Raw genomic sequence first — 12,034 nt, 5'->3', positions numbered from 1 at the left:
GACTCCTCTGGGGAGGCAACTGTAGATGACGACTTCCAGGGAAGGATGACACAATCCCTGCCACCCACCCCAGAGAGCTTCCCTGGGAGGGAGGGAAAGAAGTGCCACACTGGGACAGGAAGTCAGTGAGTCATCCACGACTTTATTATCCACCAGTTTGATTTGTACAATCTTTGCGCTTAAATCCACGACAAAAAGGCCACAGTGTGATGCACCCAATTGACAGAGACCTGTCTTCTCCCCAGCCAGGCCCAGCCCACCCCACAAGCCCTTGTCCCCAGGACACATGGAGCCTTCCACGTGCCCTACATGAGTCCCCATCACTCTGTAGCTGTCCACCCTGTGGCCACACCTACAGGAATCACATCAGCCCACAGGGCCACAAGAGACCTAGCTGACTGATTCAGGCTGAGCGCCATTGCCCGTCCTCCTTGGGCTGATTCATTGGCCCAGAGCCTCCAGAACCGTGTCCCCAAAGGGCAGGTCATGGGCTACAACCCCAGTCCAGGAGTGCCTGCTCTCCAGGGACTCCTTCCGCTAAGCAGGCGCTGAGCAGAGCACCAAAGGGGGCTTGGGAGTGACTGCATGTGTGTGCCTGTCTAGGCAACCTAGAGTCTGTCTGTGCCTGACACCCTCTGACAGTTCCGGAGTGCAAACGTGTAGGTGTGAGGGTGTGTGTGTGTGTGTGTGTATAGCCACAGCTGCTAGCAGAAGTTCTAATTAGAGAAACAAGAACATTCAGTGTAAAGTTTAATTTTAGAGATTAATTAATTTTCTGGTTTTCATTTTCCCTGGCAATCAGTAAAGCTACCAAGAAAATAGACCAAAGAATTGGTTTCTCTCTAAGTCTGTGCATGTGTGGGAGATGAGGCTGTCTGAGACGACCTAGGCAGAAATGGTCAATACAGGCAAAAATAATAATAGAGGTCCCCCTTCCCCTCTTGTGAGACCAGGCTCTGTCTCAGGAACAGGCCTGAGGGAGGAGGAGCCATGTTCCTCCTTCCTTGGAGCCCTGAGGTGGCCAGGCTGTCCCCATACAAAGCATGACATCCAGGTGCCAGCTGGCTAAGAAATGGAGCCTGAGGCTGCAGCTCACCACCTGTACCTCACAGATGTCCATTCAGAGGAAAGAAGGGTGCTCCAAACGCCAGGCCCCCAAGGAGCACAGACTCAGGGTCCAGGCAGGTTCAGTGCTAGTAGGCAGGTGGGCACTGCTGTCCAGGAAAACCTGGTGGGCAGCTGTTTCCCCCACCCAAGCCTCCCTCTCTCTAGCCTCTTCTTCCTCCTCACTCAGCCATCTCTACCTGAAAGTAAAGCTAAACCCTTTAGAAGCCATGGGCCATGGTATCCCCACAATTTGGGCCCCTCGCACTCCCCCCTAGGAAGAAGGGAAGGGGAGCCAGAGGCGATGTTGCATAGGTGGAGGCCACACAGTTGGTGGTGCAGGCCTGGCTGGGCTGAAGGAAGATGAGAGGGGCTGAAGGAGGGTAAGGAGGAGTTCTGATGGCTCAGGCGAAGTAAGCATCAGGGGTGAGAGATGTGGGTGGCCCAAGGGTTATCCTCTCTAGCCTGAAATGTGAGCTCAATCCCTGGGTGCTAAATCTGCTGGGGAGACTTTAGCCAGGGGAGTTGGCAGGGCAGGAGGGCTGTTCACAGACATGCACACTGAAGCACATCAGGGTGGAGGTGGTGGGGGGAGCACACGGAGAGAAGGCGGTGTCAGAGCTTTAGGGGAACAGGACGTGGGGCCAGCGCCCTGGGGTGGTGGCAGGATGCCCCTTTGAAGACCCTGCGACACACAGCAGGGCTTCAGCTCATAGGATAGGGAAGGATGGAAGGGTTGGGCAAGATTTAGAGAATGCTTGCCTCTGACCCTGCCATTGGAATTATTTCTCCAGTTGGGGCTTGTGACAACGTCCTCAGTCCCCCAGAGATGTGTTTGAGCGACAAGCACACTCCACTCCTCCGCACAGGTTTAGGGAGGCAAAGGCCGCCCCCACAGACACCCCACCTCTGGAGGTCCTTTTCCTCTACCCTCCACTGCCCTCTCCTCTCTTACTCCCACCTGCTTCCAGAGGTCCCCGTTGCCACCCAGGTCTATGTCATGCTCTCTCCCCTTAGTCACTCGTGCTGGCCAGCTTTAACGAGTGCTGCCCGGGTGGCATCTCACTCTCTAAAAGGGGTACACACTCAGAACCCAGGTGAGGAGGCCCCTGTTGGGAGGCTGAGGAGTTTAGAGAGAGGACTGAGGTACACAGTCCTCCACATTTCACTCCCCTCCCCACTGCACCCTGGCAACAGCTCTGCAGGACTGGGGAGCGGAAGGTGAGTGATGTCTGTGCAGTGAGCACAGTCCCTCTGGACCTAGAGTGGGGGCCCAGTTAGATAAACAACAGTGGAGGGAGCGGCAGAAAGGAAACCCCAATCTTGGGGTCAGCGCCAAGAAGAGGGCAGCAACATTTCCACGGTGTTGGATGGAGGCCTAGGGCTGACACCTGGCCCCAGCCTCAGACCTGCTGAATGCATTAGCTAGTTGGAATCCAGCCTGCTGGTCACCAAACCATTGCTCCCTCCATAGAGAGAGGCCCCAGGGGAGGGAGGCCACGAAGGAAGGAAAGCCCCAAGTTCCCTTCTCCACAGCCTCTAAATCTCCCATCCGCATGCCAGGGCCTCTCCCTTCAGACAAGGCCCAACGCGGGGCCCACGGCACGGTTGTCATCTAACAGAAGATCTGTTGAAGGGCTGGACAGGAGGGAGGTGTCCCTTTAGGAACTCAGGGGTGGGGCTGGAAGAATGACTCTGCCAGGGGGATCTCGGGGAGCAGCTGACCCCCTCCCACCCATCGGTCTCTTTATGTACAGGGACAGCGGGGGTCTCGGCCCCATCCGGGCCTGTCTTGCGGCCCTCACCTCCCTTTCCCTGCCCCCCGCGCGGCCTCAGTCACCGTGGTGACTCGCCCTGCGTCGCAGAGGGAGCACAGTCCGGCGAGGGGCAGGCGGGAGGACGGCGCGGGCCACTCCGGGGCCGGAGGTCACAGTGAGGTCTCTACGCAGGAGCCGTGGCGGTGCAGCGGCCGGTGGCTGTGGCCCAGACACCCCTCCTGCCGGTGGACGATGAGGACCGGAAAGTAGAGGGCGTCGTGGTAGGGCGGCGGCGGCCCGGCCTCCTCCTCGTCGTCGTCCTCGTCGTCCCCCATGCTGGCCTGGCTGGACAGCCGCGTCTGCTCCGTGGGGCAGCTGGCCTCGTTGACGCTCCCGCTGCGGCTGCGCCACAGGCAGCTGCGCCGGGAGCCGTAGAGACGGCCCAGCGAGAAGCGGCTGCCCCCGCAGCCCGCGCCCCCACCGGGCCCCGGGCCGGCCCGCGGGCTGGCGCAGATGCTTAGGGCGCTGCGCGAGAAGATAGACGAGCTGCTGACGGCGCGCTGGCAGTGCTCGCAGCTGCGCCGGTAGGGAGCCACGCCCGCCGCGCCCGGGCCGCCTACCCCGCCGTAGCGGCACGAGGGCGCGTAGCCGCCGCCCGCCCCGCCGCAGCGCGTCCCGAGCCCCGCCAGGTCCATAAGCACCGCCTCAGAGTAGCTGGGCACCAGCTGCTGGTTGGAGCGGATGTGCCACTCGAGCTCCGTGCTGTCCACCGTGTTGACCCGCGGCAGGCGGTGGGTGAGCGGGGGCAGCAGCTCGTCGCTGGGGCTGAGGCCACCGCCTGCGCTGCTGGCCGAGCCCGGGCCCTCCAGGCCAAACAGCTTCTCCACGTGGTAGTGCGCGTAGGCCGTGCGGTACTCGGCCAGCACTCGCAGCGGCCACGACAGCGTGAGCAGCGCCGCGGCCCAGAAGGCCGACGAGCAGGCGTACCAGGGCGGCCGAGCCGGGTCCGGGAAGGCCACCATGAACTCACGGAAGTCCACGTTCTTGAGGTGCATGCCCTCGCGTGCCTCCATGTAGTCGTCCAGGCCCTCATTCTCTGCGAAGAAGCGCGCGCGCTGGCACAGGTACGCGTTCTCGGCCTCCACGCTGGCGAAACTGAAGCACTTGGTGAAGCGCAGCCGCGTGGCCGGCGCGCCCTCCAGCCCCACCAGCGTCTTGGACACGTCGCGAACGCCGCAGCGCGCGTAGTCGAACTCGGCCTCCGCCACGTGCGTGTTGACGCGTTCGTGGTAGACCTGCGGCGCGGGGGGCAGGCGGCGGGGTCGCGGGGAGCCCGTCAGCGGTGCCCGCTTCTGCCCACTCACCCTTTCCCGCCCCATCTATGCTCTGGTTGCCTGGTCGGACCCTAAGTCTGTCTTGGTTTAGGTGCCGGCTGGAGCTGGTTAGGATCTTTCCGTCTGACTTACAGGGCAACTGACGCCCTCTGTGTAATCAGACGTGATGACCGGACTAGAACCAGCCCTACCTGTGCGCATTTAAATTTTTTTTTCTTTCTTTTTCCTTTTTTTTTTTTTTTTTTTTTTTTTTTTGTTGAGATGGAGTCTGGCTCTGTCGCCCAGGCTGGAGTGCAGTGGCGCCATCTCGGCTCACTGCAAGCTCCGCCTCCCGGGTTCATGCCATTCTCCCGCCTCAGCCTCCCGAGTAGCTGGGACTACAGGCGCCCACTACCACGCCAGGCTAATTTTTTGTATTTTTAGTAGAGACGGAGTTTCACTATGTTGGCCAGAATGGTCTCGATCTCTTGACCTCGTGATCCACCCGCCTCAGCCTCCCAAAGTGCTGGGACTACAGGCATGAGCCACCGCGCCCGGCCGCGCATTTAAATTTTAACTAAGCCCTGCTTCCTCTAGGGGTCAGGCCCTGGCCATGAACTGCCCCTCTGGCCTGCCTGATCCATTTGCCACTGCCTCTGTTTTCCAAAGTGCCCCCACATCACCACAAACAGCCTCCTCTTCTTCTTTCTTCCCTTTTACAATTGTGTTTCCCAATGGGTTCCCCAGAAGCACTCCCTAAAGAACCCCTCTATCTCTAGTCTGCCTGTTCACGCTGTAGCTATCATCAGCCTCCTTCCTGCTTCTCACCCGCCCCAGGCTTCTGTCTATTGATCCTTATACTGTGACAGATGGCCTGCATCTGGGAACGTCTCCTCCAGGACCCCAATATGTCTCATCCTGGCGAGTCCACAAAGTGCTGATTGACCTGCCCACCCTCAGTGAGACTTCCTACGCCCACCTCCTCTTAGACCCTTGAACTTGAGATCCAGGAAGCTGGGATTGAGCCTAGCACTACCACTTAAGAGCAGCAGACTTTGGACAAGTCACTGAGTTTAGGTGTCCATACCTGTGAAAGAACTCAGTAGCAGTCACCTCACTGAACAGGTAAGAGCATGCTATGATACTGGGCATGTGAAGCCATCTCCAGCCATTAAGCACTATTTTTATTTATTTTTTTTTTGAGATGGGGTCTTGCACTGTGGCAATCACAGCTCACTACAGCCTCAACTGCCCAGGCTCAAGCGATTCTCCCACCTCAGTTTCCTGAGTAGCCGGGACTACAGGTGCATACCACCACACCAGCTACTTCTTTTTATTATTTATAGAGATGGGGTCTTACTGTGTTGCTGCCAGGTGGGCTGGTCTCAAACTCCTGGCTCAAGAGATCCTTCTGCCTCACCAAAGTGCTGAGGTTACAGGCCTGAGCCACCACACTCTGCCATTAATCACTAAGTAGATCCATTAAGCACTAAACAGTATATAGATCCTGGAGCCAGATTGCTTGAGTTCAAGTCTCATCTCCACCACATACTGCCTATTTGACCTTAGACACATTACTTAAACTCTCCAGGCCTCAGTTTCCTCATCTGCAAAATGGGAATACCTGCCTACATCATAGGGTTGTTATGAGGGTTAAATAAATGATTTGATGTGTGTAAAATACTTAGAGTAGAGCCTGGCTCCTGGTCGGTTTTTGCTGTTATGATTATGGTTGTTGGCTATTGCCCTGCTGTTGCAATGCTCATGGGAGCTCACTGCTGCCTTTTGCTCCTCCCACCTCCCCCCCAGGGAGGTGGGGAGGGAGTGAGGCAGCACGTAAGTGCCACCTCCCATGTTGAATGTCCTGCACTCCCCACCAGCTCCTCACCTGGGTGGTGGTATAGGCGTCTCCATTGCGGTATCTGGTGACCTGGCGGGTGCGGCGGACATAGTGGTAGCTGATGGCCTTCCACCAGATGCAGGGCGTGGCTTGCTGCATGCGGCCCACACGCTCCCGCACACTGCTCACATCAACACGGTGCTGCAGCTCATGGCGGGCTTGGCAGTGCCAACACTCCACCAGGTAGACGGCGTACAACATGAGCAGGAAGGCCAGGGGGATGTAGACATAGCCGTTGGAGCAGGGGCTGTCATGGTACATGAGGCTGTTGCCCTGGTAGGCGCTGCTGAAGGTGAGGCGCGTCACTGTGGTGACGTGGCACCAGGCCACTGCCCCCAGGCAGCCGTACATGAGCAGCGAGAGCAGGAGGCACTTCCAGTGGGACTCACGGCAGAGGGACTTGGTGAAAGAGGGCTGGATGGGACGCTGCTGCTCAGGTGGGCAGGGAGAGGGGCCAAGATGAGTGGGAAGTGAGAGCAGGCAGGACCCAGCACAGAGATGGATACGGGGATGGAGGGGCAGAGGCCAGCACCAGAGATAACAGGCAGAGAGAAACAGGGATATGGAGAGAAAAGGTGAGACCAAGATGGGAGCCAGGGGCCAGAGGTAGAAACAGAAGTGACACAGAGCAAGCCATGAGGACAGGAAAGGGGACCGGAATGCCAGTACAGGAAAGTGCAGAGAGAGACACCCCAAGAGGCAGAGAAGGATCAGAGCCAGAGATAGAGGCCCAGGCAGCAAACACAGATGGATAGGATGGTACCCAGAGAGCATCCGAAGACAAACACAAAAATGGCAATGAAACAGAAGATGTGGACAGGGAAGACAGGGGAGGACAGACAGACAGGCATCAGCGAAGGCAGGTCCCCAGCCCAGACCCCTTCCAGGTCCTCTAGAAAAGGGGGAGGGACCCACTGACATCACCTCCCCACTTAACAAGTGGGGCCCTCACTTCCAGATTTTTTTCAGTCCTAGGTTCTAGAGGAGCTACTCCCCTCTGACCCATCCACCTCCCTAACCCTCACAATTAGCCTAACACCTCCTTTGGATAAGGGCCTCCAGAGAACCCCAGGCCCTGTCTCATTCCCCATGTTCTGGACCCTGGTTCCCCTGTGAGTCTCCCTCCTGCACCCTGACATCCTTCCCTTTGTCCTAGGATGGGAGGGAGGGGGCTGGGGTCCCTGAGCGGCAGGCAGTCCAGGAGGAGGTATCCAGAAGGGCAGAGGCATGTGGCTGAGGAGAGGACAGGCATAGGGGATGTGGGACCGGGGTAGCGAGGACGACGTTTGAAGCCCAGCAATTTATCAAGAGAAAATTATTTTTGGTACTCTCCTGGAGCCTGTCTGTTAAAGCTCCTGGCACATTCTGTCCCAGGGTTGGCCCAGGAGTTGTTTACATGTCTGGCTCCCCACTACACTGGGTACTCCTGAGGGCCCATGCTTCATTCTCTTTGCATCCTAGGTGCCTACCATGGTGCTGGCCCCCAGCAGCCACATCCTAATTGAGTGTTGAGTTTAATTTCTTGTAGTGGCCTCTGTTTTCCCACCCCTCCTCTCTACTGTCTAGCTTTAGGAACCCATCCCCCACCACACACACACACACACACACACACACACACACACACACACACAACCTCCTGCTGGGATCCTGACTTACCCCCTCAATTCCTCAGGCCTGACCTAGAGGCCAGCCAGGAAAGAGAGGAAAAGAGTGGAAAAGAAGGGTACAGTAATAGGCATCGGTCCCTGGATCTAGAAGTATGGATAGTTAGGCGAGCTAGGAAATAGCACACAGTACATGTGGACAAGGAGATTAGGGTACATGTGCCTACCTGGTTATGTGCTTGTCCCCATGTGGGTACCTCTGAAAGGGGCTTTACCTGCAGGCCCATCCCCGCTTGTGTGCCTCTGCCCTAGTACAGGGTGCATGCGTGTGCACAAGTGTGTATGGGAGGCTGGAGTGGGGGTGCTCCTGGTACTTTCCTCCGTCTCTTTGTCTTCAGGTTCAGAGGACTGAGTACTAGGGACCCCAACTAGGGATATGAGGAAGCAGCAGGAGCCTCGTGAGAGAGAGGTGCACACCCCCCCACCCACACACACACACACACACACTCCCAATGACCACAGGCGGGACCCCCCTGTACACATCTGACCTCCTTAGGGTCCCAGATCAGGTACCACCACCACTTCCCCATGGTACCCTCCTCGTTCTGTAGCCCGTACAAGTCGCCCTTCCTGGCCTTCAAGGTAGCATCCCCCTCTGTGAGACAGGATCCCCGCCACCGTCCCCACCCCGGGAGAGCATAGCCCCCACTCTCATAAGCCCAGGGTCCGCGAGGCTCCGCCCCTAGGCCCCTCCCCCTGCCCGGGACCCCTGAGCCCCGCCCCCGGCGCGGCCCCTTCCCCGGCACCGCGGACAGCTCCGGCCGCCGGGTGGGGGCGGCGGCGCCGACTGCGGCTGCAGCGGCCGGCTCGGGGTGCGGGGCGCCGGCCGCGCTGCGGCGGAACCAGCGGGGGACGCGTGCGATGGGGGATGGGGGGCCAGGCTGCGGCCGCGCCTGGGGAAGGGGCGCCCTAGACTCTCACCTCCTCTCGGGCGGGGCCCTCGTCCGCCGCCGCCGCTGCCGCCGCCGCCGTGAGCTCCTCCGAGACCCCGGGGCCGCCACCGCCGCCGCCGCCGGCGGCGGCGCTCTCTCCCGCGGCCGAGCCAGGGGGGGACATGGCGTAGAGGGGGCGCGTCGAGCTCAGGACCTCCCGGGGGGCTGCCAGGGGCCGGGGGCATCCTGCGCGGGCCCTGGGGAGAGGACGGGAGGGGGCGGGGCCCTCGCTGCTCCCCACCCCCCGCCGGGGGAGGGGGCCCGGAAAGGGCACCGGGAGTAAGGGGCTGGGGGCTGAGGGTGGGAGGCAGGCTGGGGGGCCGGGCCGGGGGGGGCCGGGGCCAGGGGCGGGTGTCACCTTGAGGCCCTCGCGGCGCCGCTCCGCCTCCCGCCCGCTCCCGCCGCCGCCTTTTGTCTGAGCCGAGCTGGAGCCAGCGCGCCCCCCCTTTCCTGCCGGCGCAGCCGAGCCCCGCCCCCAGCCCCCCAAACTCCGCCTTCCCAAGCCTACCTAATAACCACCCCCCGAAGGGGTAAAGCAACAGGGACTCCCCACACCTCTTCCCCGCTCCCAGCCCTGCTCACTGCACCTCCCTCCCGCGCTCCTATCCTGGGAGAATCTGTGCCGCAACCCCTCTCCATCTGTTCTCCGTGGACTGGGTGCCCGAGGTTCAACCAACAGCACCCCCCCCACACACACACACACACATCTCTGGTTCCCCCAAGTTCCCAGGGCAGAGGAGTGGGGAGAGGAAATTGATTCTTGGAACCCTAGGGAAGATCCTTACTCCCAGTTGCGTGGTGAAGGGTTAAGGCAGAAGCTAGACTTCCAGAGGAATGGAATAGGGGGAAAGGGAAGAGATTGAAGCTAGATGTGGGAAAGGACTAACAGAGGGCAGAGGGGAGGGCATTGGAACTGGCCTTCACTGAACCATCTTTCTTCCCTAAAAGAACAGCTCCAGAGAAGCAGTGAAGTGTGTGCAATACCCTAGGCTGGAGGGCAGGAAACCTGAGTTCTAATTCTGAATTCTGTATCTGTCATTAAGGAGTTATGTGACCTTGGGCAAGTGCCTTCCTCTCTCTGAGCCTTAATTTCTTCATCTGTGCAGTGAGGAAGTTGACTGGACAATTTCTAAGGCTCTGACTTGTAGGTATAGGAAGCAGGCCAGGCTGAGCCACTGCAGGCAGCCTATCCTTTCAGGCCATCCACCCCACACTGCTTTTCCCTGTATCCCCTGGCACAGCAGGAAGGACCCTGACATTTATTCATTCATTCATTTCTGGATGTCTCCATTCAGTAAACAGGTGTTGGGTACCTATTGTGTGCCCAGTACAGAAATGAAACACAGTTTCCTTCCTGCAAGGAGCACAAAGTCTAATGGGGAGAAAAGAACATGAGCACAAATTCTAATGGGGAGAAAAGAACATGAAAAACAACCATTATGAAGAATATAATAAAAGCCATGCATGATCAATCTTGTGCATACACAGTCACTGTGGAATCCTACTATGTGTCATTAGAGTCTTTGACATACAGTAACTGTTCTCCCCAATTACTCACAGGGAACCAAGGCAGAGGGAGAGTGAATGGCTTACTCAAGGTCACCTGCTAGCACTCACAGAGCTAGTCCTAGAATTCAGATCTTTCCCACTCAAAATCTATGGGGAATATTTGTGGGTAGGAAGTTAGTTTGGGGCAAAGCCTCGATGTCTGATTTTGGGGGATAGGGTACAAACACACTGATCTGCCCAGTATGTTCCTTCCCCTTGTTGGGGACAGGAGAGCCACTGCTCCCACCCCTCTAGTCCCACTCCTGGTCCGGCCTTCATTTTACTACTCTTCCCTTTCCAGGTGAGGTGAAGGTGGCTCTCTGTCCACCTATTGCTTAGAGCTATCCAGCCTGCATGGTCCTCTCCAGGTTGATGGGTCCATTCTCCCTGCCCAGAGGAAGGCGGCTGTCCAGAAGAGGCGGGGGTCTGGTTCACTCCCTTGGCAGAGGCAGAATCTCACTTGGTGGTTCATTCCAGCATCTCCTGCCCATGCTTTTTGGGAAGCTGGCCTCACAGCTAACTCCAGCCCCTCTTGTTCCAGTTTCAACCCCTTCCCCCACAGAGAGCAGAGCCCCTAACCTTGGCCTTTCCAAACCCACAGAGGATCCTCTCGTGCTCCCCATTTAGGCGCCATAATCTTCCTCTTGACACCCACCCCCACTGCCTTCCTGTCTCCACTTCAAAGGGCTTTGGAGGAGGGACAGTTTAGCTCTTTTTGGCCAACCCTAGAGCTCCCAAGAGACAAAAGGCTACCCCTGCCTTCTCCATTCACACACAGTACCCTTCCCTGGAAGCTACAAGAAAGGGGGGTGAAGGAGGGGGCGGTGGAAGGAGCCAGCTGACCGGCTGGTCACCATGGAAACCAGTCCTGTTTCCTGAAGATGAGCCTAGCTGGGGTGGGTGGAGGTGGGGAGTGGGGGCACGTGGGGAGTGGGGGCACAAAGGGAACCAGAAAACAACAGAGAGAAAGACGAGGGGCCCAGCCTCAGAGAAGACTGGAGCTGAGGAGGCGAGGTCAGGTCCCTAACCATGCTGTGGCCTAAGTCAAAGTCCCCAGGTCACCCTTTCAGATAACACTGCAATGGTCCCCCTCCCCATTCCTGGAGTGTTGGAAAGGATTCCTGTCAAGAGTGCAAGCTCTGGTAGTGGGGCCAGTGGGTGACTCAATGCTGACCTCATGTGGCCATAAAAGGGACTGCCACACACCTGTTCTGGCTCAGAGCCAAACACCTGGCTGGGTTAAGTGGGTTTTTCCTTAAATTCAGCCTCTGTATGAATAAAAAGGAGGTCCTTGCACACTCCTGAGTTCTTACATCCTTGCAGAGGGCTCAGACACTGCCACCCTATGTGGTTTACCTCTTGATAAAGAAAAGAAGGTTCCACTAAAAAATATGTAAAAGTTTTGGATTAGATGAGAAGCCATCTCTGCACTTTCTATTTTAACTTGAGCAAGTCAACTCACCTCTCTGGGCCTCAGTTTCCCAACATTAAAATGGGGATGATAGTGTCAGATTTCGTGTGGATTTTTTTGTTTTTGTTTTTGTTTTTAGACTGAGTCTCACTCTGTTGCCCAGGCTGGAGTGCAGTGGTGTGATCTCAGCTCACTGCAACCTCCACCCTCAAGTGATTCTCCTGCCTTAGCCTCCCAAGTAGCTGGGATTAATTACAGGCATGTGCCACCAGGCCCAGCTACTTTTTGTATTTTTAGTAGAGATGAGGTTTCGCCATGTTGGCCAGGCCAGTCTTGAACTCCTGACCTCAAATGATCCACCCACCTCAGCCTCTCAAAGTTTATAGGCGTGATTACAGGTGTGAG

At 57.7% G+C, this 12,034-nt stretch overlaps 1 protein-coding gene across 2 annotated transcripts; it reads right to left on the bottom strand.

Annotated features, from left to right (window-relative positions):
* Positions 1–122: 122 nt before the first annotated feature.
* Positions 123–9,087, bottom strand: TMEM151B (transmembrane protein 151B). 2 transcript variants are annotated; one of them, XM_016955619.3, is made up of 3 exons: positions 8,660–9,087; positions 6,063–6,503; positions 123–4,156 (listed from the first exon to the last, which is right to left on the bottom strand). In XM_016955619.3, the coding sequence occupies exons 1-3, from the start codon at positions 8,792–8,794 to the stop codon at positions 3,032–3,034; spliced, it is 1,701 nt and encodes a 566-aa protein (XP_016811108.1). In that variant the 5' UTR covers positions 8,795–9,087; the 3' UTR covers positions 123–3,031. The 2 variants fall into 2 exon arrangements, with proteins under 2 accessions (XP_016811108.1, XP_518508.5); XM_518508.8 differs by lacking the exon at positions 8,660–9,087 and having other exon boundaries at positions 2,938–4,156; positions 6,063–7,096.
* Positions 9,088–12,034: the final 2,947 nt, after the last annotated feature.

This window comes from Pan troglodytes, chromosome 5 (genome assembly GCF_028858775.2).
Source record: "Pan troglodytes isolate AG18354 chromosome 5, NHGRI_mPanTro3-v2.0_pri, whole genome shotgun sequence".
NCBI classification, from domain to species: domain Eukaryota; kingdom Metazoa; phylum Chordata; class Mammalia; order Primates; family Hominidae; genus Pan; species Pan troglodytes.
Note: the sequence above shows the minus strand (reverse complement) of the source record. Positions and strands in the feature narration are given on the sequence as shown.